Source organism: Chelonoidis abingdonii, chromosome 1, assembly GCF_003597395.2.
Source record: "Chelonoidis abingdonii isolate Lonesome George chromosome 1, CheloAbing_2.0, whole genome shotgun sequence".
Taxonomy (NCBI): Eukaryota; Metazoa; Chordata; order Testudines; family Testudinidae; genus Chelonoidis; species Chelonoidis abingdonii.
This window is the reverse complement of record NC_133769.1, coordinates 191,244,706-191,268,876: the sequence shown is the minus strand read 5'-3', so window position 1 is coordinate 191,268,876 and position 24,171 is coordinate 191,244,706. Positions and strand designations below refer to the sequence as shown.

Genomic DNA, 24,171 nt, shown 5'->3' with positions numbered 1-24,171 from the left:
GTTCTAGCAGGTTCCTGATTACTCTATTGCAGCCCCTGCTCTGGTCACTCTGGGAACAGAAAACTACTCATTCAGTGACCAGTATATTTGCCCTCTACCAGACTCCTGTAACCCACTGGCCTGGGTCTGTCACACATTGCATTTAAAATATAGTAACTGTCTATTTTTCTAGTAAAATATCTAAATGGTAAATAGAATGTATAGGGGAAAACACTTATGTTATTTTAAAAATAAGACTACCATAACGATCAATGTCAGTGAGGATACAGGAAAAGTATTTAATGTAAGATTAGGACAATCTCTCTGTTTTAGCAAAAAAAAAAATACCCTATGAAATTCAAAATGTGTAAACGTAAAACTTTGTCCATTTTCATGAGTTCTTACTGGGGTTTTTGACAAAAAAAAATCAAGCTTGTATTGTGAAATCATACAGTTATAGGAGTTAGAGACAGGAAAAATCTATTGGGTCATTTAACTTATCCCCCTGTCAATGCAGGATTGTTCCCTATAACACATCTTCAAAATTGTGGATGTAAGCCTGTTTCTGAGTCCAGTTTAATTCAGGCAATACCTTCAAATTTCATATTGTTCTATGCAAATATTAATGATTATTTCTTTACAGCTACAACTTGTGATGGAAAATTTATGTTGACTGGCTCCTCTGGATCTTTCTACTCTATTAATTATCCAAAACCTTATAATTCAAACATTGTTTGTCAGTGGATTATACGGTAAGTAGCTTCAAAACATGTTGTTACCTAGCATCTATTTCATTGTAAGGTGTTCTCATTTCCTGTATATCAGAACTTATTCCTTGTGTTTTGTATTCTCTGTTAAGATGTCCCTGTAAAATGTACAATAGAAATTTCTTCTATTTCTGTACACAGCTTTCTTTAACACAAGGCACAAACTTCAAGAATGAAATATACCATCAGTTTTCTCACTTAAGATATTTGATGCATGAGGTGGTAGGGATGGTGTGAGAAACTTTGGGTACTGAATTTCTGTATATGGAAGTACATGTCTGCTCTGGATAATTTGGATGTCTTGCCACTCAATTGACTCTCCATAGTGCAGAATGTTGTCTTTCATAAAATATTACTGGAAATATTACCTTCAAAGCAGTAGTTTTGAAAGAGATAATGCTGTTGTTGACGAGTGGGATTTTCAGACATGCCTAAGTGACTTAGGGACACAAGTTTCTGCTGGAAGTCAATGGGACTTCTGTTCCTAAGTCACTTTGGCCAGCTCTTCAAAGGTTTTTAGACAGTTAACTCCCATTGATTTCAATGGGACTTATCTTCAAGGATCTGGGCCTTAGTTGCTTTTGAAAATCCCACTCTATGCCAAGTGGCAAACTCAAAACTACGTTGAGAGGCAAAGGCTCTTGTAATGACTTTGTAAAAGATGGCAGTCTTGTGATCCTCATGTACTCAATGAGTATGATTAATCTGGGAGTTAGACACCCAAATTCTACTGAAACTCAATGGCAGTTGGGATCTTAAATCACACAGGCTCCTTTGAAAGTCCCAGTCTTTGAGGTTATTCTGTCACAGCAGATCCTTAACTTGCCCATTTATCTCAACTAGTCAGCAGTACATTTAAGTCTTGTGTTTTTCTTTTTATAAACACAATCACCACTCTTCAGCTTCTGATATCTGCCGTGCCATTCACTAGTAATTTCTGGCAAACACTAATAATCAGATATAGTGGGTACTATATATTAAGGGTCAGATTTTATCTTCAGATGCATGACAACTTGTGCTCCTTAGCCTGATGTTTCCCAGAATTTGAAGCATGGTGAATACTTTTCTGGACTGGGCTACCTCCAGGTAGGCTAGTGAGGGGACCATATGCTACACTCTTTCAAATGTTGCTGTAGAAGCTATGATTACTCCAAGAGGAATTGTGATTATGCATATGTGTCCAAATATGAACTGCTATTACCTAGCCCCTGGAGCAGTGGTTCTCAACCAGGGGTACATGTACCCCTGTGGGTGCACAATGGTCTTCCAGTGGGTACATCAACTTTTCTAGATATTTGCCTAGTTTTACAGCAGGCTACATAAAAAGCACTAGTGAAGTCAAAACAAAAAATTTCATACAGACAGTCATTTGTTTATACTGTTCTATATACTATACACCAGGGACTGGAAACCTTTGGCACGCAGCCCACCAGGGCAAGCCCCCTGGCAGGCCAGGCTGGTTTATTTCCCTGCGGCGTCCGCAGGTTCGGCCAATTGCGACTCCCACTGACCGCAGTTCGCCACTCCAGGCCAATGGGGGCTGCGGGAAACAGCTTGGGCCAAGGGATGTACTGGCTGCCGCTTCCCTCCACTCCCATTGGCCTGGAGCGGTGAACCACCGCCAGTGGGAGCTGTGTTCCCTTTTCTATTTGTTTCCTTTACAAAGACATAATTTCATTTTTTTTTATGAAAAGCATAAACATAATATGATACCAACAGTGTAGTCAATTTCACTCCATCATATTTCATTACACAAGTCCTCCCCCAATGCATTTTCACAGCATTCTTCATTTTTTTCATTTTCATAAATATATATATTTATGTTTCTATCTATGCACAGCCACAAAAGAAAAATAAAAAGGAGTACAAGCTGCATGAAACCTTCTTCCCTGTGTATCTCCTAACTGGTTCTGACAGACATGTTGAGACTGTTGCTTTCAAATTGTATTTGGACTTCTGCTGGGAATCAACCACAGAGAAGAACAAATTAATAGTTCTATTGGAAAGATTAATTGATTTTGGCAGTGGACCTATGGATCTTGGACCATCATGTATTTCTGATGGGGAGAGTACGGAGAGAATCATTTAGAAAAAATATGGAGAATGTGATGGGGAGGAATAGGATGCAGCACTTGTGATATTGACCTGGTGCAACAGATTGCTATGCAGAACCGTCCAGAGGATTCAAGGGGTCTGGGGCAGGGATGGGTCTTCGGTGGCAATTAAGCAGCCAGTCTCTCTCGGAGGGAAGGACTCACTGCTGAATTACCGCCAAAGAATGAGGCGGCGGCAGTAGAACAGCCTAAGGGCCACCAATCACAGCTTTTTTTTCTCTTTCGCCACCACTTGCGGCTCTTGTACTCAATGGGTGGCACTCCGAGGCTTCGGCAGCAGTTCAGCAGCAGGTCCTTCACTCGCTCTGAGTCTACTGCTGCACTGAAGGACCCACTACTGAAAACCCAGAGCGGCTCGTGGGGCCCGGGGCCTGGGGCAAATTTCCCCACTTGCCCTCCCAACCTCTGGGCGGCCCTCTTGCTGTGAAATACTTAGAAGTGAAGGCATAGATCCAACTCATAGGTTGGACAACCCCAGTTCTTCTGAACTTAAATTATGGTTTTGGAACAAGGAGGAAAGTGGCATGGACTAAGTGACAGATTCTGAAATCTTTACTCTTGTTGATTATCGCAATACTCCACAAAAGTTCATTTGACTTAAAAAAGGCTACTTGGGGATTAAAGTGATACTCGTCATATACCAAGTATCAGAAGACAGCCACAAATTAGCAATCAGTTTCAAAAAAAGAGCTACCCATTTCAACTTCTGATTCCAAATTATTAGAAGGTTCAAACCCTGAAGTACACGTTTATGTATGTAAGGAATCTGTAGGTTCTGGTAGTAACCAAGGTTATGAGTTATTACTATATGAGAATTTACCCGAGCATTAAAGCCTTTTAGAAAAAATAGAACAAATGGTAAAAAGAATAAAAACTCAAGGTCTAACAACTAGGTTTCTTCAATAGTCTGAGGAAAATCAGAGTTGCTGCAGGCTTTTGCAGGAGTGTACGGATGGAGCTAAAGAGACTTCCACTTTTTCCTGTCTGTGAATGAATGAATTAAAAATTTATCTAGTATCAAACACTGATATTATATGATGTGCCAGATACAGTAGTGAAATAGGGAACTTAATTAAATCTATTATTATGATTAAAATGTATACAAAGGAAAGGCAACTATAGGTGACACAGTTTGGGGCAAAATATTGAAGATTTTAATGACAGGGTTTATTCACGAGCAGTATTGTCAGGAAAGAAAGTGATTGTGTTTATATTGATCTATTTTAGTTTCAGTGATAAATAAGCCTAATGTTTGCAATCAAGCACGCTTATGCTGTCAAGCTAATGAAATACATCTGTAGTGAAAGATGGTAATAAATAAAAGAAATTGAAACCGAACAGTAAGTTTATAAGGACACTTAAGCACAGAGTGGAATAATCAGAAATGTAACTGGTTATATATATTGCATGGACTCAGCTCAGCCATACATACCAAGGTCTCATCATTGTTGCTGAAAGAAGGAGAACAGAAATGGAAGATTTATACAGCTGTTTTGGCCCCTTGGAAAACAACAGTTCTTGAACTGATTTTGCATTGTATAATGGACTGTTATAACAAGTTTAAAGAGTATCAAAGAATACGGAGGGACTTTGTATGAATGGTATGAACTTTGGAGATTTCAGCAACTAGTAGAGAGTTGCTGGAGAAGCTGCAACTTGAGCAAGCATAACTGCAAATTTGGCCAAAAGATGTACCGCAAAGGGGGTCACAGAAAGCAATTTGTGGTGGTTAGTTGCTGACCAGAGCAAACCAGCTAGTGTTCAAGATACGTCTCAAGATGGTTGCATCAACAGCTATGACCTAACTTGCTGTACATAAACTGGTGTAACAAAGCATGTTGCATAAAGCGCCTGGAAAATTCCAATCCCAGTTGCAAGAACTCAAAAGCTGATGTCTTATTCCCTGAGAGGATGATGAGAAAAGACAACTCTTATTTTGGTTGGTCATTTCAAATCTTCTGAAGTCATATGGGTCACCATCTAATTGGTCCATTCCAGCACTTCCAAGAAAAAGGATAAAGTTGAACCACCCAGCAGAAATGGGATCAAAAGGCCTGTCCCCAATAGAAATGGGATCAAAGGGCCTGTCTCTTTGAGTACATCAGTTCCTGAAAACCAAAGACATCTGGACTAAGGTCCTGGACCAACCACCAGGGACTGCTCCTGCTGACATTAAGAATCTATCTCGGATAGAAGTCTTTAACTGAATGTTTCTATTTTCCAGAAATTCTGGTTGCCTACTAGCCCACTGGCGAAAAACTATAGCTGTGTCTGTCTTTTGCTCCATCTGTATTTGCAATGTGAACACCTACTGTGAATGATAACTGAGCTAAAAAGCTGACCACTAAGCAAAGATCAGGTGATACAGATTTTCTCTTAGATGATGACACAAATTAGTCAACTGACCACTTCTTCAAACTCGGTACCTACTTAGTAAGGAAGTGTACATGCTTGTATATGTGCTTTAAAGAGTGTCAGAGTTATAGTGTGTGTCCTTGCTTTGTAATAAGTTCCAATCAAGATTATTGTAAAGTAGCTTTAGAAATGAAAAAGTTTCTGTTGTTAACTAAGATTGTAAAAAAAAAAAAAAAAGTGCAATCAGCTACCATAATGAATGGTTGCATACTGCCTTTTAAATTCTAGGTGTATACAGACATAAAATGAGACCAAGTATACAAGATTCTTGTACTGCACTCAGTCTATACAGTTTGTCATAAAGGCATGAGTTTGTTAGATGGTTAGGAGTGTTAGTTAGATCCTGGGGCTAATATAATTCATTGGGAAATAGGTAATAACAGTTGACTACTATAGATCCAGTGGGAAAGAGACGTTGGTGAATTGTTATGAAAGTAACTGACCAAACTGCAGGGCCTTGTTCTGAGTGATTCCTGGTCAAATATCTAAACTAAGTCACCTCTCCAAGATAGTAATTGAGGATAAATATTATTTTCTATTGTGGTTGTTTAATTTGATTCTGAAAACCTGAATGGTTATATCAACCAATTTTTTAGTTTGTGTTATCCAAATCATAGTCCAACATTAGTTTTGTCTTTCTATATCTTATTATATTAGTTGCTGCTGGTAAGGATATTTAATAAAAATCTATACAACTAATATTCAACTCTCGAGTCCATTTCTCTAGTTAAGCAAAATTAAAAGAACCCTAAAAAAGGTGGTATGGATAATCGATTAAGCAGTTGCTTAAGTGAGGTTTGTTTTGTATGCTATCTTTCCTACAGTTTCCACTGTTGAAGAGGGTTCCCGTCTGTTCTTTTTTGCTATTATACAAAGTGCAATGCTTCATCTAAAATTTCACCATGATTAGCACAGATTAGAAAAGCTGAGAATGCAATTCCCATAACCTTTCTGAACTATCCATTAAACAGCCTTCATATGAACAGTTCATTTACTACAGAAAAGGTAAATTACTGAAGCATATAATCTTACTTTTTTTCTTTTGTTTTTGTTATTTCAGTACAAATCAAGGATTATCCATTAAACTAAACTTCACTTCCTTTGATACGCAACAATATGCGGACATTTTAAATATTTATGAAGGTACAGGACCAAGCAAGATTTTAAGAGGTAAGGCAGGATTACTTTTCAATCATTATTATATTTTGAGGTGAATCAATTGCATGTATATAGTTGTCCAAATTAATTTTTTCTCTGTAGATTTCTGATCTAAACATATTTTCTTACTCATTTGAAGTAATTTGCTAAATTTTTTCTAAGATACAAAGGAGAGAGTCACTTTTTAATGCTTTATTTGGCTTATGGTCTAAATAAATCAGAAGATCACCAAGGCATAGTATTTACCACTGTATCCTGTTTTAAAGAAGTGGGATTCCACCTGTATTTTACCTGAAAAAAACCATTTAAGCAACTTCCATATTTTGATAAGGGGTTTAAATACATATTTAGAGAAAAAGTTGGGAGGTTTCCTTATCATTATAGTCTTCTTTGCCTTTGTAAGAGAAGGAAAATGTGCACTACAAATAGTGTCTGGATGGAGAAAGGGATATATAGTGAAGAAAGATGAAATTCTGCCTCTGTGACATTATCTCACCTCACCCTTATACACACATGGTTACTTTGTGGGGGATAAGGAAGCTTCAGTTTGGAGATCCCTTGATAGTATTGCTTCTGCAGCAGCCATGCTTCCCAGGAGCTGAAGGAATTGTTGGGGAAAAGATCTGGTGGTAGTATAAAGGCATAGGACACCCATATGCACTTTACCACCATTAGCTCTCTCCAAGATCTGTAGATCCAGGGGATAGAACCTTGGCCTCTTCCGTGGGGCACTACATATCCCATGAAGAAAGAATTACAAGGGATTTCCACACAGAGTTTCCATTCTGCTAAAAAATGTAGAAGGGAATAATTTGGTACATACATATCTATATCCCCCTAGTTTTAAATTATCATTTTGGCATATTTTTAAAGATTTCATAGAATCATAGACTATCAGGGTTGGAAGGAACCTCAGGAGATCATCTGGTCCAACCCCCTGCTCAAAGCAGGGCCAGTCCCCAACTAAATCATCCCAGCCAGTGCTTTGTCAAACTTGACCTTAAAAACCTGTAAGGAAGGAGAGTCCACCACCTCCCTAGGTAACCCGTTCCAGTGCTTTATCACCCTCCTAGTGAAAAAGTTTTTTCCTAATATCCAGCCTAAACCTCCCCCACTGCAACTTGAGACTATTACTCCATGTTATGTCATCTGCTTCCACTGAGAACAGCATAGATCCATCCTCTTTGGAACCCCTTTTCAGGTAGTTGAAAGCAGCTCTCAAATCCCCACTCATTTTTGTCTTCTGCAGATTAAACAATCCCAGTTCCCTCAGCCTCTCCTCATAAGTCATGTGCTCCAGCCCCCTAATCATTTTTGTTGCCCTTGCTGGACTCTTTCCAATTTTTCCACATCCTTCTTGTAGTGTGGGGCCCAAAACTGGGCACAGTACTCCAGATGAGGCCTCACCAATGTTGAATAGATAGGAACGATCATGTCCCTTGATCTGCTAGCAATGCCCCTACTTATACAGCCCAAAATGCCGTTAGCCTTCTTGGCAACAAGGGCACACTGTTGACTCATATCCAGCTTCTCGTCCACTGTAACCCCTAGGTCATTTTCTGCAGAACTGCTGCCTAGCCATTTGGTCCCTGTACTATGTAGTTGTGCATGAGATTCTTCCGTCCTAAGTGCAGGACTATGCACTTATCCTCGTTGAACCTCATCAGATTTCTTTTGGCGTAATTCTCTAATCTGTCTAGGTCCCTGGGTTTAGCAGGCCAGTGCTCAAACCACTGAGCTATCCCTCCCCTCCTAAAGTTAATTTGAGTCTTTCCACTGACCTCAGTTGGGTATTGGCTCGTGCTCATAACCAGGAAGCTAACTACATGACTGAGTTACTTATTGCATTTACCCCTTTAGTCTCAAAAATAATTTTTAGAATTCCCAGTCATATATGATTTTTGACTACACTCTAATTGATTTTGTTACATTTTTCATAGTTTTATGATGTATACATTATTTAAAAAATAAAACTACAAAGTAATCATAGTGTATTTAAAGTTCTTTGATTCTAAAAATAAAAATATTAAATTACCAAACCATGGGGATAAGCTCAAGTAATGAAATCATGTAGTCGACCTTCTGGTCTTAGAGTTTTGGATTTTATACACGTATCAAAAACTCCAGAATATTTACAGGGAAATAAGTATGAAGTTGAAGAGCTAATATGTGAATAGTTAGATATTGCAAAATACAATTAAATCACAACCATAGATTAATTACAGTCATTATATTAGAAAACGTACTTTGTTCACTAGCTGGCATCTGTGCTGAAGTTAAAGATGAATGTGCAGATCTGAGGGCAGAGCTTTACCTCACAAAAGTAATTATATTTTAGCTAATTAGAAAAATGCTGTTTTGTTTGTTTTTTTAGATAGAGCTAGCACTTCTGTAAAGAGGGATTTATTCAGAATTGAAAGAAACAGTCATGCTCACTCTCTTTTTATAATAGCACCACTCATTTTAAGTGACATTGAATTACCTTCTGTAACTGATTGTTGCTTTTTTATTTATTTATTCTTAGCTTCGCTCTGGGGGACAAATCCTGGAACAGTTTACATTTTTTCTGATGAGGCTACAGCAGAGTTTATTACAGATTATTCTGAAAATTATAATGGATTCAAAGCAACATATACCACATTTTGTACCAGTGAGCTAAGCAGTAAGTGTCTGGATCCATATTGGTGGGCCCTTCTGCTTCTTCAAAGCTCCATTGACTTCCACATGAATCTGTATAGCCTTAAGATCTGCCTGTGTGAAACTGATTGCAGTATCAAGATGTTATAATAATATTTATATTATAAGTTTAATAAAACTAAAGCTCGTGGATATGTCATAAGAAATATATTTAAGAGTGAGCAAATGAAAATCATTGGCTTTACCATTTGTTCAGTATCTGCTCACTTGAGGTTGAATTAAACTGTGTAGTTGGTGGCTTAACTCATTGCAATGAGTGATGGTCCTAGAACAGTTAAAAGAAATAGAGGAGCATATCAGCTTCAGTCAATAGAAATATTGGAAGAAAATTTAAAAGTAGCCAATCTGTTTGTGACAAATGAAGGACAACTACGTGAGTTAAACTTAGATATTTCCAGATAGTCAGGAAAAAAATTAGTCATAGGCTGGACAGGTGATTGCTGTCTAGGATGCTGCTTTTTGAGTAATGGGGGTGAAGAGGGCATGACCCTGGGGAAGAATACAGCTACACAAGGCAGCTGGCTGGCCAAGATTCCTGTGCTCTGGGAACCCTTGCATAAGGTGTGAGCTGCAATAGAAGGTATGGTGGGCAGAAGACAAGATCCCCTTCCTACTGAGGAAGAATACTGAGCAAGAAAGTGTGGGAAAGAAAAAGAATTATGGAAGCCTTCAAAAGGAACAAAGCTGGAATGAACACAAGGAAAGGAGGAGAAAAGAGAATGGGATATTGTTGAGCTATCAAGCATCAAAGGAATTCTTAAGTGCCTGAGCACTTAGGGTCAGCTCCATGGATACTGCAGCACATGAAGGAGTTCAGGCTCATTAGGAAAACATATACACTGTTTCAACTTTATAATTTTGCTCCTGAGCGGAGTGAATCAAAAATGGCCATATGTTGCAATCCTCACAGGCACTCTTAAAAATTCAAACTGTTTTTTCATAAAAATGCACAGTTGGACATGCTGATGAAATCATCAATCTCACGCTCTTATCTGATATTATTCACAGATAATGAAAAAATTAACTGCGATTTTGAAGATGGCTTTTGTTACTGGATTCAAGATTTAGAAGATGATAGTGAATGGGAGAGAATTAGTGGGCCTACCTTTCCCTTTATGTCTGGCCCTGATTATGATCATACATATGGCAACATGTCAGGTAAGAACAAATTATAGCAAAGAGTTTAATAAAAGGAACATCCAAAGAAAAAAGTTAATTTTAAACAAATAGAGACTATTCATGGGCTGCACAATTGGAATCAGTAATTGTGAATACTCATTCTAGAAAACTGAATCTGAAGTTTATGCTTATTCAATGGGAAAACAAAAATATTCTCATATGATCTGTCAACCGAATCAGTTCTAATCAATGTAGTTTGAATTTCACTTTCAATCATCACAACAAACTGTTTGTGAGACTGAGAATTATTCAGAATTTATTCAGTGATTAATTAAATACAGAAAATTGTAATCTGCAAAAATAGAAGTTACTTGAAGAAAAAAAGGCAAAATTACCCAATACGTTATTTGGTATAAAGTATTAATCTGGCTTTAATACATAAATGTACACTCCCTAAACAGTCTTGAGAACAGTATCTGATTTTCATTCTCAAATTCTGCAAGCCAAATCAGTTGAAATAACATGGAATTCATATAGTAAAACATTTGGCAGTGATTTTCATTTATTCTAGATGTTTCCTCTTTCACCTCACTAGATCTAAACTGACAATTTATATATGCAATATTACCATTTTTTCAACATTCAGATTTCTACTGCCTCAGTCTGATGTAAACATAGGAGTTTGCATCATTATACACAGATATTAAAAATGTTCAATTTTGTTTGCTTCTCTCCAAAAAAGCAAAAGAGAGAATACACGTTCAACAAGCCTCAGAACCAAATCAGCATAATACTTCAAACCTACACTATAAAAGATTTACTTTCAACTTAAATTAGATTTAACCTTCACCTCACTTTCTTCACATCATATTATATTATATGGTCCCATTCCTCATGCCAAAATGATGCATACTACATAATAATACATATAAACAGCACAAGCTCCAAAGAAAAACTATATGTATTATTGGACAAGTTTCCCCAAATTGATTCAGATTGCTCAGAGAATTAATGAATCAAGGTCAGAAAGAAGTACATTGCTTGAAATATTTGCAGACATTTTCAAAATAGGGATGACGTTTCCATTTCATGTCTCATTCACCTACTTCTAAAGACAACTTTTTCAATTTAGTTGAGGATCATGGAAAAGCTGATATGGGACTTGATTAATAAATAATTAAAGGAGGGTCCTCTGTGTCCGTGCCTTGTTGTGGCGGGACAGCTTGCATGCTCTAACGATCCCCAAAATCTGTGTTGGTGGGGTTTTTTTGCTCCTGGTAGGTTCAACCATGCCGGATTGGTCTGTGAGTGAGGGTCCAGACAAAACAGATACCCTGGTCCTCCAGGTTGGGGGTTAGGCACAGGGCTAACAACCCTGTCTCGTAAAACACAAAATATGCTATGGAAACAGCAATCGAAAAATTGACATTTACTGTGTATGATGGCCTTCAGGAGTCAATGACCCGTATGACTGCCAGTGGTGAAAGTCAAAAGGAAGCCATTGGCATGAAGACTGAAGTGCTGAATATCAAGACAAAAAACAAACTTGTTTTTTGGAATGTACAGACAATGTACAAAACAGGAAAGCTAGCTTAGGTCACAGCAGAGATGAGACGTTAAAGCTTACACATCCTGGGTGTCAGCGAGAACAGATGGATGGGATCAGGAAGATTAACAGCAGCCTCAGGAGAAACTTTGCTGTATTCTGGGTGGAATGATGGACAATTATGGAAGGATGTTGCCACCCTTTTGAAGAAGGGAGTGGAGCATTCCCTGCTTGAATGGAAGTCCATCAGCAGACTTATGAGAGCCAGACTGAAAGGGAAACATAATAATATCATGCTGATTCAGTGCTATGCTCCGACAAATGACAGTGATGAAGAAGTAAAGGACAAATTCTACCTTACACTACAGGTGGAGTTAGAGATTACCACGCCAGGACCCAACTATTGTCATGGGAGACCTGAATGCCAAGGTAGGTAAGGACAACACAAACAATGACAGAGCAATGGGAAGACATGGATGTGGCATCATGAATGAAAATGGAGAAAGGCTAGTTGATTTCTGTAATATGAATGACCTAGTCATCGGCGGAACCCTATTTCAACATCATGAAATTCACGACCTGACATGGTGCTCTCCAAATGACAGAGATAAGAACCAGATTGACCATATCATGATCAATGGCAAATGGCAATGCTCACTGACAGATGTGAAAGTGAGAAGAGGTACAGATATTGGCAGTGACCACAACCTTGTGCGGATCCACCAAACAAGGGACATAGAGATTATAACATTGACAAGCCAAAGTCCCCTGAAATACAGAAAGCCTTAGTTCTGCAGTTAAAGAACAGGTTTCAAGCACTTGCAGACCTTGATGAAGAGGAAGGGAATGCAGATGAGGAAATCAACAAGAAGTGGGACAAAGTAACAGCAATTTATAAACAGAGCAGTGAAGCCTGTCTAGGCTACAGGCAGAAGAGAAGGAAGGAGTCTTTTACACCCAGCATATGGAACATCATGGAAACCAGATGAGCCCTGAAGAAAAAAGTTTTGGACACAAAATCCCAGAAGCTAAAGGACAAATACCGCAAGCAGTGTAGCAAGGCACAATGGGAGGTCAACCGCCTTGTGAGATCAGACAAAGGCATTATATTCATAATCTGGCAACACAAGCAGAGGATGCAGCTGCTCATGGTGAACAAGGAACCGTCTACAAAATGATGCCGTTTATCAGTGGTAAATAGCAGGCACCAACAAACTCTCTCATTAGAAACAAACAAGGATACCTACTAAGAACCGAAAAAGAACCAGAAATGTGCTGGACAGAGCATTTCAAAGAATTGCTGTATAGGGAACCACCTAAAGAGGAAGCAAACATCCAGGAGGCAGAAGAAGATCTTGATATCAACACAGACACCCCAACTAAGGAAGAGACCATTCAAGCCATCAAATCCTTAAAAAATGGAAAAGCTCCTGACAAGGATAACTTGAATGCAGAATTGTTCAAGGTAAATTCTGAGTTAGCAGCATCTATTCTGGCCCCTCTATTTACATAAGTCAGGGAAAGGGGAAAAGTGCTGAATGAGTGGACCAGTGGGGGTATAGTGAAGGTACCAAAGAAAGGAACACTCCATGATTGTAATAACTGGCGTGGTATCACATTTGTATCCGTGCCAAGCAAAGTATTGTATAAGATCATGTCCAGCATATATCAGAGGCAGTCAGTGGCATTCTCAGAAAAGAGCAAGCTGGTTTTTGGAAAATGCGTGGATGCACAGACCAGATTTTCACTCTATGAAACATAATAGAACAATGCTTAGAATGTCAATGGCAACTCTACATAAACTGCATAGTCTTTGAGAAGACTTTTGATAGCATTCACAGGACCAGCGCATATGAAATCCCTCTCCATATAATCAACATCATCAAAAGCTTCTACTTCAACTTTACATGAAGTGTTGAGCACAGTGAGCTCAGTTTTGAAGTCAAAACAGGAGTATGTCAGGAGTGTCTCATGTCTGCAATCCTCTTCAACGTTGCCATCGACTGGGTAATGGAGCATATAACAGAAGACATGCCAAGAGGCATTAAATGGACACTCTTCTTATCCCTTGAAACCTGGACTTTGCAGATCCTCTCACTCTCCTATCACATACCCAACACCATATACAAGAAAAAACAACTTGACTCAATACATTCAGCCAGCAAATAGGACTGAAAAATCAACCGCAATAAGACAGATATCATTACGTTTAATATTGCCTCACCATCACCAGTACGGATAGAGGATTATGTTCTCACCAATGTAGAAACATTCACATACTTGGGCAGCACTATCACTCAGAACGGTGGAACAAGCCAGGACACCCAGAACAAAATCAATAAAGCCAGAAACACCTTCAGGAGAATAAATACAGTCTGGAAATCATCAACAAACAAAACCAAAACCAAACTCAAGATTTATCAGAGCTCTGTACTTTCAACATTATTTTATAGTGCAGAATGCTGGGGAATGAGAAAGTATGACATGTCCAAACTGTCTTCATTCCATACAACTTGCCTCAGAAAAGTCCTCTGTATCTTTTGGCCCAGAAAAATCTCAAACCAAGATCTGTGGACACAGTGCAGCCAAGAGGTTTTGAGAACCATCACTGCCAGGAGATGTTGGAGATGGATCAGTCATGTGCTTCAAATGGAAACTGATTCCATCACCAGAGTGGCAATAAGATAGACACCTGAAGGCAAGCAAAAATGAGGCTCCCGAAAACAACATGGCAACAAGCTGTGGAAGCCAAACTGAAAAACCTGGGGCACGGATGGGGAACCATTGAAAGACTTGCCAGAAACAGACAGGAGTGAAGGAGCTTCGTCACTGCCTTAAATGCCAGAGGCGTAATAGGAACATTGATGATGATGATGAATGCCATTCAACATGAATTTATGGAAAATATATCCTGTCAAGCTAACCATGTCTTTTTGGGGGGAAATTAACAAATATGGTTAATAAAGGTAATAGTGTAGATGTAATATATTTAGACTTCTGTAAGGCATTTGACTTGGTGCCACAAAAAACTAGAGTGATATAAAATTAATATGACCCACATTCAATGTATTAAAAGCTGGTTAACTCTGATAGGTCTCAAAATGTAATTATAATAGGGAATTATCAACAAAAAGGTGTGTCTCTAATAGGGTCCTGTAGGGACTGATTCTTGGCTCAATGCTATTTAACATTTGTATCAATGACCTGGAAAAATACATAAAATCATCAGTGATAAAATTTGCAGATGACACAAAAACTTGGGGAGTGGTAAATAATGAAGATGACAGGGCATTCCACTGATTCAGAGCAATTTGGATTGCTTTGTAAACTGGGCAGAAGCAGTAGAAACTTAAGAATGGCCATGCTGGGTCAGACCAAAGGTCCATCTAGTCCAGTATCCTGTCTTCAACAGTGGCCAATGCCAGGTGGCCCAGAGAGAGTGAACAGAGCAGGTAATTATCAAATGATCCATCCTTTGTTACCCATTCCTAGTTTCTGGCAAACAGAGGCTAGGGACACCATCCCTGCCCATCCTGGGTAATAGCCAATGATTTTTAATATGGCTAAATGTAAATATATACATCTGGGAACAAAGAATGTATGCCTTACTTACAGGATGGGGACTCTATCTTGGGAAGAAGTTACTCTAAAAAGATTTGGGTGTCATGGTGGATAATCATATGAACATGAGCTTCCAGTGCAGCTCTGTGGCTAAAAGGTTCTGTTGATCCATAAAAAGGGGAATCTTGAGTAGGAGTATTTGGCACTGGTGCAACCACTGCTGTAATATTGTGTCCAGTTCTGACGTCCAGAGTTCAAGAAAGATGTTGACAAATTGTAGAAGGGTCAGAGGAGAACCACATGAATCATTAAAAGGATTATAAAATGTTTCTATTCATAGACACAAGGAGCTCAATCTATTTATCTTAACAACAAGAAGGTTAAGAGATGATTTGATTACAGTCTATAAGAACATACATGGTGAACAAGTATTCAGTAGTGGGCTCTTCATCCAGCAGAGAAACATATAACACAATCCAATATCTGGAAGTTGAAAGTGGACAAAGGTGTAAATAAGGCAGAGGTGGGCAAACCATGGCCTGCAGGACCATCCTGTCTGGCCCTTGAGCTCCCGGCCAGGGAGGCTAGTTCCTGGCCCCTCCTCTGTAGCCTCAGCTCGCCATGTCACCAGCACTCTGGATGGCAGGGCAGTAAGTGCCTGCTGGGCAGTGTGTAGTGTATTAAATTGCTCCCCATAGAAATATGCTACTTATGGAGTACCAGGACTGGCATCTGTAAGTAGTACACCATAAGTAATACACTACACCTGCCCTCCATACAGTTTCAGAACCCCAATGTGGCCCTCAGACCAAAAAGTTTGCCCACCCTGAAATAAGGTATACATTTTTATCAGTAAGAATGATTAACCATTGGAACAATTTACCAAGGGTTGTGGCAGAATCTCCATTGCTGGCAATTTTAAAATCAAGATTCGATGTTGTTCTAAAAGATATTCTTTAGTGATTTTTTTTGCAGGGCAGAATGTTCTGTGCCCTGTGTTATTTAGGAGGTCAGATTAGATGATCACAGTCGACTTAGATTCTACGAATCCATGATTATGAGCATCTCTAAATCAATACAGAAATGAAGGACCTAATATGGATTTCATTCTACAAACCAATCTTTTATGTAGTTGAATGAATTTTGCAGACATGAAGCATCTATACAACAGAGTGAAATCCTAGCATCTGTAAGTTTTCCTGTTGACATCACTGGAACCAGAATTTCGCCTTTAGGACTCTTAATTCTGTGGATAACATTGTCTTTCTGATCTGAAATGAGAGTGTTTCTCCACTTAATTTTACCCCATTTAGCATTCTCACATTGCAAAAGAAAGTTTGGGCTCCTAGCCTCAAAGAATTAATGTACAAAACTCTAGCAAATACATTACCAAACAATGTATGTTTCATGTTGATATTGCTTATGACAAATTATTGTCCTAATCTTTTTTTCCTCCCCCCGCATCCCATTATGTGGTATGGAGGGTATGAAGTAGGAAATAATCTCCCTCCAAAAGCATGTACAACTGTGATAAGGGCAGACTTTGATTAATTCACTATAAACTCCTTGGGTTAAATCCTGCCCCACCTGGTGAAATTCCCACTAACTTCAGTGGGGACAGATTCTCGCCCCTTGAGTAGTTGCTCAGTCATTGTGCAGGTTAAAGGCCCATTAAAATATACAAGTTTTAAAACTATTTCTTACCAACATGCATAATTTTACACTTACATTTTCACTTGCTGTGGTGACACTCCCCACTCTTTCTGTATATTTTGCTCTAGCTGCAGTTAACACTGCTGTTCTGGTATTTTTTACTAACCAGATTCTTTTTCTTGACCATAATAATTTAGTGTCATCATCAAACTTCATCAGCTTGATTACCAATGAAAGATATTTATTGTTTTACAGGATTTTATATTTCAACACCCATAGGACTTTCAGCAAGACAGCAGAGAGTTCGGCTTTTTAGCTTGCCTTTAGTTCCAGCTTCAGATCAATTTTGTCTAAGTTTTTGGTACGTTGGAAAGCATCTGCAAGTTACATAATTACTAAGTATAACCTTTAATTAAGAATGAAATCATATGTAAATGTATTTTTTGTCATGAATTATTTGTTCAATTGGTTCAAAGTCTACAACCTGGCTTAACCATGCAGTAGGAGTGAAGCATAGTTCTCCAAAGAGTTTGGACAGACTAGAGATTCCTTTGGTGAAATCCTGGCCCTATTTTAGTCAATGGGAATTTTGCAGCTAGGATTTCACTCCAAGTTTCTAACTGTTCAGTTCCATAAGAAATTACAATGTGGGCCTTGATCCAAATCCACAAAAGTCAATAAGAGTCTTTCATTGACTCCAGTGAGCTTTGAATCAGGCCCTATAGCAGGGATTGGCAACTTTTAGCACGTGGCCAAAGACTCATAATGAAGTTATGAGGCTTAAAACCTCATATTATAATACCATTCTAGCTTGTTGAGCTTTCAGATGCCAGTCCTTCAGAATGACACATGCTGGAAGTCTGGTGACACATACTGGAGGGATGCTGTCATAATCAAAATGTGTTTAGAATATCAGTTATCAGAGTCTGAATATGATGTTCTTTACATACCCTGTATTGTAGAAATTTACAAATATCTGTGGGATATTAGAAATAAATTCCCAGAATTTATTGAGTGAAAATACATTAAAACCTTTTAGTTTTTGACCAGTCTTGACTTCATAAAGTTATTTATGCAATGAAAAGCTTGAATGAGTATTTTCAGTATGCTATTTCTTTTTATTCACTCATCTGGATAAATTCCAGTCTGATAGGATAATATAAAATCTTGGTATTTCCCCTCCAGGTATCATATGTATGGTACTAACGTTTACCGTTTAAGTATTAACATCGTGAATAGCAATAACATGGAAAAGACAGTTTTCCAGAAAGAAGGAAATTATGGAAACAACTGGAATTATGGACAAGTAACATTAAATGAAACATCTGAGTTTAAGGTTTGTTAAGCTATTAATCTTTTTTATTACTTTAAGCTAACTCTCTTTCACTTTATTTTCCAACAACCTTTGGAACCATTTGCAGTATTTCACATCTGCAAAAGCAATATCCTTTGTTGTCTACTAACACTTACTGTCAAATAATTATTAGTATGCAGAAGACTGGGGCTTCAGAACTGAACTGTGTATTTTCTAGAGTTTAAGTTATTGTTGTTGATGATATGGTAGGACAGGGAGACTTACTGCTGTCTGAGGACAGCCAGCTTTGTATCCAAAAAGAGCTCTTGGTCACAGCAAGGGAAATCTGAGAACGTATCCAAATTTGATTGAAAGTTGAAATACCTTGACAATGAATGAAATACAAAGCATTTGTCCCTAATGAGATTCGACCAGAAATGTTAGATTCCCAAATAGTTCATCCAATTAATTACATAATTATATATTTGAATTTTGCTTCAAAAGGAAATGTTTTTATATCCAGTCAGGTAAAAAAAATGACTCTACTTGTATCAAAAAGAATTAGTCTATGGTAGAACTACACTAGGTAATTTTTTCAGCTATTCTGGATTAGACAACAAATTCATTCCATAAGTATTAGGGATGACTAGTCTTATGATGGTGGTGACGATGAGCAGCCATTTGAGCAAAACCATTGCAGGAAAAGAATGCTAAAGATTGCAGTTACCATCTGAGCAAACAAATGCTTTTATAATATGGGCATAGTCAGTTTTCCAGGAAACATGGGTTTTCTTATAACACTATGAAGAATATTGCATTTGGCTGTTCAGATCTCCAGCACTTAATATTTGGTAATAGGCCTGCTGTAGATAACAGTAGGTTTGGGGCACAATAACAACAGTAAATTCTCTTCTGATTAAATTAGTGCAGCTCCTTGGAAATCAAAGGAGCTAAGCCAGTTAAGGCCAGCAGAGAATTTGACCCATAATGATTTCAGATTCTGTGTGTAAAAACTTCATTATAATAGATAATGAAATTATAGAATTGTGTATTCAGTCTCCTGACTAATTTTGATATATAGTGTATCTCTCTGTTTGTAAGCATGAGCCTCAATCTAGTCTTGTGTAGCGCTGTTTCACAGAGTTTTCTAGCAGGGAATTATCTCTTCTCATTAGTGACCCACCAGTGGAATTGCAGACCAAAGATTATGATAGAAATTAAAAATGCATGAAAGAAGGGAAAATATGTTCTGAAGGCACAGATGGTTAGATAATTTAGCATTACATTCTAAATTTATGTTTTCCATGAATTCCAGGTTATTTTTGATGCTTTTCAAAAACCAGGTCTAAGTGATATTGCCCTGGATGACATTGGACTGATAAGTGGACAGTGTAAGGAAAGTATTTATCCAGAACCAACTTTGGTTCCAACAAGCACTACTCCACCTTCACTTCCCAGTAAGTCAGTTTTAAAGTAAAGTATATGTTTTTTTTCTGTGAATATATTTGTTTTTAAACATTTTCAACTCTTTAATTACTTATGCCTTTGTTTGTAGTTACAAATCAGAGGTCAAAATCTTAGCTGGCATATATCATCAAAGTTCTGTTGACATGATTAAGGCTACACTGATTTACATCTTCTTGAGGATCAGGGCCTAGATTCTGAAAGTATAAAAGAATAAATCATCTAAATTTTTAAGGTCCACTGAAGAACTCAAATCCTGTCTCAATAATATGTAGAAAGGGAGGTTTCCTGGAATTTTATTTTAATGTTTATATTAGACTTTATATTTTGAAAGCATTACAGAGTAACCAGGTGGTTTGGCCATGCAACACACTGACATCAGTAAGGGATTACGTGGCTAAAATTTCATAGAGCTCTGAGTATGTATGCACATCTGTATTTTAATAGAGCTGGAAACTCTGTGCTTGGTAGAGAACTTCCTTGTTCAAATGGGCAAGCCTCTAGTGTTCCAAGCCTGGTTTTAGAGTCAAATACTAGCACAGCAGGACCACCCAGGTTTGGGGGCACCATCCAAACATTGCTCCCGAACAACACTTTAAATTAAAGTTCATGAGCCATTAAAAACATTGACTGTAAACCTCCTTTCTGGTGCACCATACTCCTCTGTCTACACCATTCCTGGAAAGTTCACAGGAGCCATTGTGTGGAGACCACAGAGATTTAAAATTTTGGAATTTATATTGTTTGAGGGTTGTATTTTTTTAAATAATCTTAAATGCGACCATAATTTTGTGTTTAGAACATGCATATAACACAGTGTAGAATCAATATATCTGATATTAACTCTGTAGGCTAGATCCACTGATCCTTCTAGGTGCTTTAGTAAACATATGAGTAGAACTGGTCAAAAAATGGTGACAATTTATTTTGTTTTATTTTGGAGGACTTTTTTTTTCTTCTTCTTTTTTTGGAAAAAAGTCATGAGAATTTTGATCATTAAAAAGAAAAAACACTTTATGTGTGCCCAGAAGGTCTGAAATAATTGAAATGAACAATAAGTGCACAAGAATCTTGTTTCATACTGGATTTACTGTCATTTATAAATCCTTCTAGTTGCTAACTTGACAACATATAGTAAATAATGATGGTCTCAAATTAAAATAACGGGGGTAATTTATTGGCTGGGTTTCCTATCACTCAAAGTACTGTTTACTAATATTGACATTCCACTAAAAATCCCATCACCTCTAAATGTAAAGCATCAGTAAAGGAAAGCAAACTAAAACTTTCTGGTTATATGATAAAAGATTAATTTTAAACCTTCCTGGCAATGAATATAAGAGGAAAGGAAACCTCAAAAAAAGTTTCTGTGTCCAAAGTTAAACTTGGACAACAAGTTAATATTAATCACCATAACAAATTAGTTTAGTTCATTGCTTTGTAGGCCTTCATTTATGTAAAATTCTCAGTGAGTTTTCAATAATATTATCTAGCAACATGGTGTTCACTGAGTGAGAACACAGATTGTTCTTGGTTCATGGATCTGTGTGATGAAGCTATCTTAATTAATTTCAATCCGTATACATACTTTTCCATTTGAGCAGCATTAGAAATTGAAAGTTTTTAAGATCGAAGCACATGAGTAAACTTCCACCAGTTTTTAAAATAACACAAAAGAACATTGAAGGATGTTCTAATGGTAGATAAATGACCAACACACTGAGCAGTTCCATCCGTGGAATGATGGAATCAGTATAAGATTTCTGTTTTACCACTGACAGCCATGTGCTGACCTGGGTTTAAATCTATAACACATTTCTGAAGGTTTCAGAGGGGTGGCCGTTTTAGTCTGTATCAGTAAAAATAACGAGGAGTCCTTGTGGCATTGTCTCCAAGGTGCCACAAGGACTTCTCGTTGTTTTTACATTTCTGAAGCTGTGGTTTATCCATTTTCCTATGCCATCATACAAGAACTGAATTTCTGCACAGTTGAAATATTAAATTAAATCATTTATCAAGACCAACATGTAACATATAATGCATATGTTCAGCATGAAATTGATGATAAGCACCCTGATTGTCCTTCATAGTGAAAATAAAGCATGCTTTCTGCGGACACAGGATGGTAGAAAACTATGGGCATATCTTGTTTGCTTTCTTGTTGCATTTCTGTATCTAAGGTATACTAAAAATTATCTACTCTTTAAACTGTCAAAAGTCCTGAGTGCTTCAAAGTAATATTGCACTACAAATATGGACTTTGTGCAAGTTTATTACTGATACTGAGTTCATTACAAATGTCATGTTAGAAAACAAGAGATGAGAGGAATCTGAGTTGAGTCAATTTCTTCTGCTAGATATTATGCTTCAGTAAAATGTGGCATTGTCTTTTTTAGTATCACAAAAGGCTATTGAAATGCCAAGCATTTCTGTAGCTTTTTTGCATAAGACTGTCAGTTCTACATTTTTATTTGCAATATTCATTGCTGTAATCTGTGAATGCTCATTTTCAAATCATGTTTTGACACTGAGCATAGCACACAAATAGAGTGGAAATGACTAAGAGTGTTTTTGCAACTGAGTTGGTTGTACCCATCTAGATTATGATTATGGCCAGTGGATAAGGGAGCTTTAAGTGAGTAAGGGATTCAGGGCTGAGCCCATTTAGATTAATTAATAGAGCTGTCTTCAAAAGTGCTCAGAAAACCTTCTCCTGTAGTGTACAGTTGCCAACTGTCATGCGGTAAATAAGCACTCTGACTTTCACAATAAACCAAAACTCAAGTTAATCTCATTTCAAAACAAGGCCCAAACAAGCCAGTCCCTAAGAACCCCAACACTCTATGTGACTAGATCACCTTGGCGTCCAATCTGGGACTATGATGGGCCTGCTGTGCACCCTGACTCTCTCCCCTCCTTGCCCCTGCTTGCTGGGAGACAATAAAAAAAAAAGAAGAAGAAACAACAAGCAACAACAAGTTACAAGCCAAAAACTAGTCAACAAGCAACTCACAAGCCAATTAAGCCAAAAACAAGCCCAATTTCTGTGGGTTTTTTTGCATGTTTGGCATGTCTGCTGTAGTGTCGTCATCAGGGGGAAAAAAATGAGTGTTGATTGCAGTTTGTTACTGGTAACGAGCATCAAACATAAAGTCCAAAATAACTGCATAATACTTTATTTTTTATAAAGACCATTAATGATTTTGCCAATATTTTTTCCAGACATGAGTAAAATCAATTACTTTTCTATTGTATTTCCTTGCCACGGTAGCGCTTAGAGGATTGTGAATAATGTGCCTTATGCTCAGACTTCACAAGGTCAAATTTTGCCCGAAGCAACAACAAGCCATACCATTTTAAGGTAGCTGTTGTTGCTCTGCTAAAACCATTAGATGATATTGGTTCAGAAAGCCAATTATCAGTTGAAATATCTCTGTGTGTGTGTTTCATAATAGAATGCCAGTGTCATCACTGCTGTTGATCCTATCTATAGAAAGTGGACTTCCCTATGAACCTCTTAAACCATAACTCTAACTTGACATATTTTCTAACTCTACATAATTTCTGCATAAAATGTATGTGTTGTGAGACTACTGGCACTATTTTTTCTCTTTTAGAGCTTTTGACATTTCTTGCCAAGAATAATAGTCAAATAGGAACCCATTTAGTAGGGCCATCAAAGGAAAATATTAAGCCATTCCTTAGGTCCCAGAGCTTCCTCCTGCAAGAATTTTGTGGACAGTCTCAGCAGGAACTTTCCCATTGTGCAGGCAGCCTCTAAATGGCTGTGGAGGAATTTACTGCTTAATTCTGCTAAACTTGCAATGAAAAATATATTGCTCTGCATATTAGGTAATTAAGATCACATTCTTTCACTGTTTGCCCTTCTACAATGCTCATCCCTCTCTAACCACTGAGGCCCAAATGTGGAATGCAATGAGTGGCAGAGACCAAAATTAGGTACACAGAACAATTATCCATGCAAGAAAATTACAGTATAGTGGAAGTCCTTCCTTTAGGGTAAATGACTCTTCCTGTAACCTCAATTTCAATGTTCTTTATTTTTGTTGTAAATAATTGCCAACAATAGAAGTGAGGAGACCCCAAATTTGTGTTAATCATAGTTAACTCTGGGACAAAAATAAGTAAAATCGCTCAAAATGAGTTATACTTAAAAGATATGGCAACGATACATTTCAGACATAAATCATCTTTTATCACCGTGCCTAAAAAAAATAGAGTATCGAATGTTTAAGGATTTTTTCTATCAATAAAATTTCACCTCTTGTCTTCATGTGACTCCTGTCCACTAGCTGACTCATACTAATGACTGTTGAGATTGTCTCACTGTGCATTTACAAAATCTGGGGTTTTGGTTTGCTTCTGAACAACAAAACAAAAGGA

The 24,171-nt window shown here is 37.7% G+C and overlaps 1 protein-coding gene across 1 annotated transcript in view; it reads left to right on the top strand.

Moving 5' to 3' along the window:
• Positions 1 to 24,171, top strand: part of TMPRSS15 (transmembrane serine protease 15) — a 92,241-nt gene that overhangs the window by 31,629 nt on the left and 36,441 nt on the right. Inside the window, exons 9-15 of the mRNA XM_032786010.1 lie at positions 623 to 731; positions 6,336 to 6,445; positions 8,958 to 9,095; positions 10,139 to 10,288; positions 17,265 to 17,370; positions 18,195 to 18,345; positions 19,619 to 19,760. Coding sequence (XP_032641901.1) covers positions 623 to 731; positions 6,336 to 6,445; positions 8,958 to 9,095; positions 10,139 to 10,288; positions 17,265 to 17,370; positions 18,195 to 18,345; positions 19,619 to 19,760 — 906 coding nt within the window. The remainder of the gene's footprint in view (positions 1 to 622; positions 732 to 6,335; positions 6,446 to 8,957; positions 9,096 to 10,138; positions 10,289 to 17,264; positions 17,371 to 18,194; positions 18,346 to 19,618; positions 19,761 to 24,171) is intronic.